This window comes from Pinus tabuliformis, chromosome 9, assembly GCF_031772625.1.
Source record: "Pinus tabuliformis cultivar Carrire ecotype Pingquan chromosome 9, CPIR1, whole genome shotgun sequence".
Taxonomy (NCBI): Eukaryota; Viridiplantae; Streptophyta; class Pinopsida; order Pinales; family Pinaceae; genus Pinus; species Pinus tabuliformis.
Genome location: NC_142307.1, coordinates 1,303,285,021 through 1,303,292,351, shown reverse-complemented (window position 1 = coordinate 1,303,292,351; position 7,331 = coordinate 1,303,285,021). Strand labels below are relative to the sequence as shown.

The 7,331-nt window shown below is 36.3% G+C and overlaps 1 protein-coding gene across 1 annotated transcript; it reads left to right on the top strand.

The window, feature by feature from the left end:
- The first annotated feature begins 1,576 nt into the window (after positions 1-1,576).
- Positions 1,577-5,679, top strand: LOC149153337 (putative linoleate 9S-lipoxygenase 5). Its single transcript, XM_089438712.1, has 9 exons — positions 1,577-1,736; positions 1,877-2,160; positions 2,299-2,551; positions 2,637-2,981; positions 3,086-3,171; positions 3,727-3,834; positions 3,913-4,214; positions 4,413-4,676; positions 4,808-5,679. The coding sequence occupies exons 1-9, from the start codon at positions 1,577-1,579 to the stop codon at positions 5,574-5,576; spliced, it is 2,571 nt and encodes an 856-aa protein (XP_089294838.1). The 3' UTR covers positions 5,577-5,679.
- Positions 5,680-7,331: the final 1,652 nt, after the last annotated feature.

Below are 7,331 nucleotides of genomic sequence, written 5' to 3'. Positions count from 1 at the left end.
CGCCCAAATTTCTTATTCATTTAATATTCAATGTGGGTTATCATGCGAATTAATATTGATATATACTTAAAACTGTATTAATAATGAAAACCCATTTTAATTTGTGTTATAAAATGTCTCTAGATACATGTTATATGTAAAATATTTTAATGTTAATTATGTATATATAATATATAATTAAAAAAAAAAATTATGTCTATATCATAAAATAAAAATAAAAATTTATGGTTAAAATGTTTATTTGATCATATATATATATATATATATTCTATATAGCATTAAAAAATACAATATAAATAATGAAAAATTACATATTGTATTTTGCACCCTAAAAAAATTTGCACTTGAAGAAATTTGATCCCTCTTGACTCATGTTAGATACTTACTTAAGATGGATCTATGCTGGTTAAAAGTTAACCTATGAAGGCCTCACCAACTCACTAGATGCTAGAGTTTTTTCCTCTCTTCCTATATATCTTTTCCCATTGGAGTTTTTAGAGCTTTGGGGATTATAGCAAGTTGAAGATGTAACTATTTTTTTTAAGGAAAGATATTCAAAACCTTTATTTTTTGAAGATGTAACTATCTTTTTCCTTTGGACTTTTCAGATTTTTTTAGAGACCATAGCCAGTTAAAAATGTAACTACCTCTTATTTTTTAATTAAATTTAAACTAATTTATTGTAAATTTCTAAATATTCAAAATCTACTAAAAATAAAAACATAATTAAATTTCCAGAATATTCCAAAATCTTACTGTCTTAAAAACATGGATATATATATGATTGTCATAGTCTAACCAGACTGTTTTTTGGCCCTGAAAATCATGGAAATTCCTGTCATATTTTGATAAAATCTTGCAGGAATTTTTCTAAATCCAAGTTATAGCTTTCAAACTTCAATATTTTGGGTGCCCTAGAGGTTTATGATAGTCCTGAATCCATTTCTATCGTCAAAAACATGATTCAAACACTGCTACTTAAAGATTCTTTGAAATTTTTTTAACCTGATTCCAACCACTTTTAAAAAACAGACAATTCCTCCACCTGCATAAACTACACCTGATTGATTAAAGTAAAACTCTATCCCAACAAACTAGGGAACTGAATCCCTACTCCGAAAATCTTCCACCAGGACACGTTTGTCTCATCGGGTGGATAGTCTGCCTCAGCATTCTGCCCGTAATACTTGAGGAGTAATTATCAGTGCATCGATACTTTGAAACATCGATGAACGTGTGTATATAGTATCTGCAAGACATGGGCAGCACCGTTTCACAACATTTATAACGCTCCTGTTTTTCGGGGAAAATCTTCCACTCTCTCGCTTACGTGACTTATCTCAACATCCCGCTGCACTCCTCGTTGCACAATACTTATCCCTCTGAACTTCTCGTGAACATGACCATAGAAGACCTATTCTCGCTGCACAAGGAAGGTGTGGAAGACATTGTCTCGCATCAGCATTCCACGCCCATTATCATTCTGTTGAACTTGAATCAACATCAGTTACAGATCCCTCCACGCACATTGTTGTATTTTGGGTGATTGCAGCCATATCCAATTCGAACATCCGCCATGGATAAACTTGCACAGAAGATTAATGGTTTGGTTGTGCTACAGAGGAAAAATATTTTAGATTTCAATGATTTCAGTGCAGAGGTCCTTGACGATGTTAGCGAGCTTATTGGGAAGGGAGTCTCATTCCAGCTTGTCAGTGCATCCAGAATAGATTCCAGTGGGAGCCGATTGCTTATTCATTATAAACTCAATCTTTACCCTTTTTGTTTTTTTGCCAGTTTTTATTGATTTAGGCGATTCAGCCAGTTTTCATATGATTTAATCTCCAAGCTGTATTAACCATAAACTCTTCTGCAGAGAATGGAAGTGGAAAGTTGGGCGAGAAAGCGGTTCTGAATAACTGGATTTCTACCCATGAAAGACTTGTCACTGGCCAGACCACGTATGGTATCGATTTTGATTGGGACTCCGACTTCGGACTCCCCGGAGCATTCTTCATCACAAATTCGCATCATGATGAGTTCTTCCTCAACTCACTCACTCTTCAAGTTCCCGGTCATGGCAATGTCCACTTCGACTGCAACTCTTGGGTGTATCCCGCCTCTAAATACAACAGAGACCGTGTCTTTTTCTCTAATCGGGTAATATATATATGTGATCAGTGTGTAAAGTCTGAGAAATCTTCGATTGATCTCCACTATGAGATTGGGTACAGTTTTCTAAATATGAAACGAAGAAATATTTATGGGCTACTAACTGCGTTTTACTGTAATCTGCAGAGCTATCTCCCTGCGAATTGTCCTCCCGCGCTCATAAAACTGAGGAATGAGGAGCTGATAAGCCTAAGAGGCGAATACGATGGAATGGCAGAGACTGAGAGGAAGGAGTGGGACAGAGTGTATGACTACGATTTCTACAATGATCTCGGAGACCCAGACAAGAATGTGGAGCTCAGCCGACCAGTGCTGGGAGGGTCTCAGCAGTTTCCGTACCCTCGGAGAGTCAGAACGGGTCGACGACCTACAAAAACAGGTGAGATTTGTTGTATTGTCTGAACAATTCCACCCCCAATTCCCATTTCAATCCCCTAATTTTGTGGCCTGGGTTTTGATGTCAGACCCCGCTGCTGAAAGTAGATTGCCAATAGAAATGAACTTCGACATATACGTTCCACGAGATGAACGTTTTGGGCATCTGAAAATGTCTGATTTCTTGGCGTATTCCCTCAAGTCAGTCGTCCAATTCTTGATACCAGAGCTCAAATCTCTGTTCGATCCAACCCCCAGCGAATTCGATTCCTTTGAAGACATTATGAAGCTCTACTCTGATGGGATAAAGCTTCCCGACAACTCAATTCTTGACGCTGTTAAGAATGGTGTTCTGTCTCTTGAGCTCATGAAAGAGTTTTTCACAACAGACGGCGAAAGTTTGCTCAAATATCCCCTTCCTCAAGTTATTGCCGGTAAGTACTCCTCTTCTAAACTCATCCTTGGATCTCCTTAACTGCACAAGATTTCCAGTAGACTGGATTAGTGAACTTAGTGCAAATTGAATTAATGGATGCAGCTCATGAATTTGCCTGGAGGAGAGATGAAGAGTTTGCGCGCCAGATGCTTGCAGGTGGCAATCCAGTTGTTATACAGAGACTCCAAGTAATTAGCAAAACACTAACCCTTCCCTCTAGTTTCAAACTAATCTTATCTTTGGAGCTTAACTTTCAGGGACATCCTTATTTAGATTACGGATTTTTAGAATATTGATTATCTTTGGAGCTTAACTTTCAGGGACATCCTTATTTAGATTAAGGATTTTTAGAATATTCAATCGAGTTACCAAAAATTTTAGACTTCGAGTGGGAATTTGGGTAACAAATTTGTGGTGAAATTGATTTGTGTTGTTTAAATTGGTTTTTTTTATTTTATATGGATTTAGCATAATCAAAAAATTATAGGGTATTTGGATTGTCTAGAATTCACCTGTCATACTTGTAATTTCAATTCACCTGTCATACTTGTAATTTCAATGAATCCCCACCATTTTCACATAAATCTCTAATAAATTCTATACCAATTAAACCAAAATACTTTTCCAAAGAATCACACTTAAAAACTACTAAGTTTCAAAAATGTGGCAATGATTTAACTTCTTTTAAAAATATAAAAATTTGATTTTTTATTATATTTATATATGATTGCTTGAATGGACAGAACTTTCCTCCGAGAAGTACACTGGACCCAGAAATGTATGGTCCTCAAATCAGTTCAATTACTCCTTCACATATAGAACAGAATCTCAACGGGCTCACAGTTGAGCAGGTATGGTCCAACTCACTGCTTGTTCCTTATTGTGATTCTGTCCATGTAATTCTTCACAAAGTGATATAATATATTCAGGCTCTAGGGGACAGCAAACTGTTCATTCTGGATCACCATGACGTGTTCACGCCATATCTGAATCGAATAAACGCTCTCTCTACCAAGATATATGCCTCTCGCACAATTCTCTTCCTTAATAAAGATGGCACATTAAGACCTATTGCAATCGAGCTGAGTCTACCTCCATCAGATCAGGGTGGGGAAAGCATTCGGAAGGTTCTAACTCCAGCAGAGGAGGGCGTACAAGGAGCTCTATGGCAGCTCGCTAAAGTCTACGTGACCGTTAATGATTATGGTTATCATGAACTCATCAGTCACTGGTAAAATCTCTTAGCCATTAGTGGATTTCATGCATATATTAAGAATTTACTAAGCAGATTAAAGAGAGAATTAGAAACTATCAAAAATAAGATTTAAAAAAGTTTCCTAATGGTAAGAACATACAATTTAATTTCAGTTCTTCGATAATCAGCCATTATATCTATGGTCCATATCAAGTAATGGTAGAATTTGTTCAGGCTTAAGACTCACGCAGTCACGGAGCCATTTGTCATCGCTACCAACAGACAGCTGAGTGTGATGCATCCCGTGTATAAGCTACTGAGTCCCCATTTCCGGGACACCATGAACATCAACGCTCTGGCTCGCCAAATTCTTATAAATGGTGGAGGCATTCTTGAAAGAACAGTGTTTCCTGGAAAGTATGCCATGGAGATGTCTGCGGTAGCGTACAAGGACTGGAGGTTTGACGAACAAGGGTTGCCTGCAGATCTTCTCAAAAGGTAACCATAATCATGACTGAAATCTTAGCTTCTCTGTGTCAAACATTTGAATTTTTATTAATAAAGTATGATACATTTGAATTTGAATTTAATCAATATATTATATATATATGTGGCCACAACTTGAACAGGGGTATGGCAGTTGTGGACTCATCAAGGCCCCATGGGCTGAAGCTGATGATCGAAGACTACCCTTATGCTGTGGATGGGTTGGAGATATGGTTCGCCATAGAAACTTGGATTAAGGAGTACCTGTCCTTGTACTACCAGAACGATGGTGCAGTGCAATCTGATACAGAGCTTCAGGCATGGTGGGGCGAAATCAGAAATGTTGGTCATGGAGACAAGAAGGCCGAGACATGGTGGTACAGCATGGAGACCATTGAAGAAGTTGAAAAGACATTAACAACGATCATATGGGTGGCCTCAGCTCTTCACGCTGCAGTTAATTTTGGGCAATATCCTTATGCTGGATACATGCCTAATCGATCCAGCATGAGCAGAAGGTTCATCCCCCAAGAAGGGTCCCCAGAATTCTCAGAGCTGATGGAGAATCCGGACCGAGTTATACTCAGAACGATAAGCAACAAATTTCAAACAACCCTGAACATGGCCCTCATTGAAATCCTATCCAGGAACTCAACAGACGAGGTATATCTAGGGCAGAGAATCACAAATGAATGGACGGATGATAAACGTGCGATAGAGGCGTTTGAACGCTTTGGAAGAAAGTTGAGGGTGATAGAGAGAAATATAAGAAAGAGAAACGAGGATAAGAAGTTGAAGAACAGGTCCGGTCCTGCGCAGGTTGCTTATACTTTACTCTATCCAAATACCTCTGATCTCAGTCATGAAGGAGGACTCCAGGGCAAGGGAATTCCAAACAGTATTTCTATTTAACCATATTTAGTTATTAATTAGCCAAGTAGGTCATTCATAATTGCAAATATAATATTTATGAATAAGGTTACTTAACCATGAAGTGGATTGATATTCACATATCACTGAGTCAGTACATTAAGTTTATTTTCTTTCCTAAATAAAATATTGTTTTTTCTAACGTTTTTATTTGGGTAAATAGTTTCTCTATCCCATTCGGATAACCTCGCTAGGGTTGATCCTTTCTAAGCTTAGCTGTGTATTAAAAAAACCGAAAAAATAGGCTTTTTAGCACTTCAACTACAAATGTTAAACTCGTTCAAAATTCGTTGACCTTAGCTGTGTATTAAAAAATAACAAAAAGAAATTACAAAACTTCTAGGGCTTCAAGCATAAATGTGAAAGCACTTTAAGCATAAATGTTAAACTTGTTCCAAATTTGCTGACCATTTTATTAAATTAGTAAATATCAGACTTGATTTAGCCTTTACCTTTGGGTTGCTATATTTGTCTCCGAGGTTATACTGGCTAGGATTGATCTAGTCTTTAACAAAATATTTATGTAAGGAATATATTATCACAAAGTAATTGAAATAAAATACTAAATAACAGAATACAAAATGAGCCAGTGATATAATGTGGTTCATATTTGGTTCAACTAATATGGGATATTTCATTTATAGCATTTTCACTATAAGTTTCTTTTTTATTTTTATATTTTTTTCTATTATTTTATATTGTTTATTCATAATACATTAAATTATATATTTATTTAAATATTTTAACTTTTTAAAAGATTTTAGTGTATATAATTTACTAGAATTATATTTTCAATTTGTTATCAAAACTGTGTCTACTGTGTTAAAAAAAACTTGATTACTTAAAATAAGTTTGACCTTTTTACCAAGTTAAGTTAACTTAACATTTATGTGAATCACATAAATTATATATAGATCCAACCCACTTTCAAACTATAGTATATGGAAATCCCACACGGCTCCTTACTAGACTAGATTTCATAACGAGTATCCATTCTTAACCTCATATCACTCTAGATTTTATGATGAGTATCCATGCTTAACTCGGTCTTATAGTCACATGCCCATAAGCAATCTCACACTTCTAGAGTGATAATAGCTAATCGAATGTCCCCTTATGGGATGACCAAGTGGTTGGTACAACGGGATGTTATCCCCTCCACCTAGTTTCAAATCCCAATTGGGGACATCTTTGGCCTGTTGTGATCAGGGTCAAGGAGTAGGCTCTTCCACCCTCATGGACTATGATAAGGCTCACCCTTGTGGACTATTGACTCTAATTCATGGTATAATTGGTTTATGGGTTGTTGGATATATTGTTGGTGTTATATTGGTAGCCACTAGGTTTAATCTTGGGCTTCGCTAAGCTGTATATGTTTTGTCTTAGAATGGAAAGCTAAGTTCTTTGCAAGATGAATGGAACTATGGATATTACTATACAACCTACTATTCTCATACTTCTTTCCTAATTCCGCCATAAACCTCTATAACCAAATCACCTCTTTACTAGCATCAGTAGTAGCAACATACTTGGCTTCCATTATTGAAAGTGCAATGAAATTTTGAAAATTTGAAATCTAACTTACTATTGTTCAACCTACAGTGGAAATATATCCTATGGTGATCCTTTGTCTATCTATATCAACCACCATTTGAGTTAATATATCCTTCTACAACAACGTTTGAACCTTCAAAACATAATTCCTATGCAGTGGAAATTTTCAAATACTCGAGAATG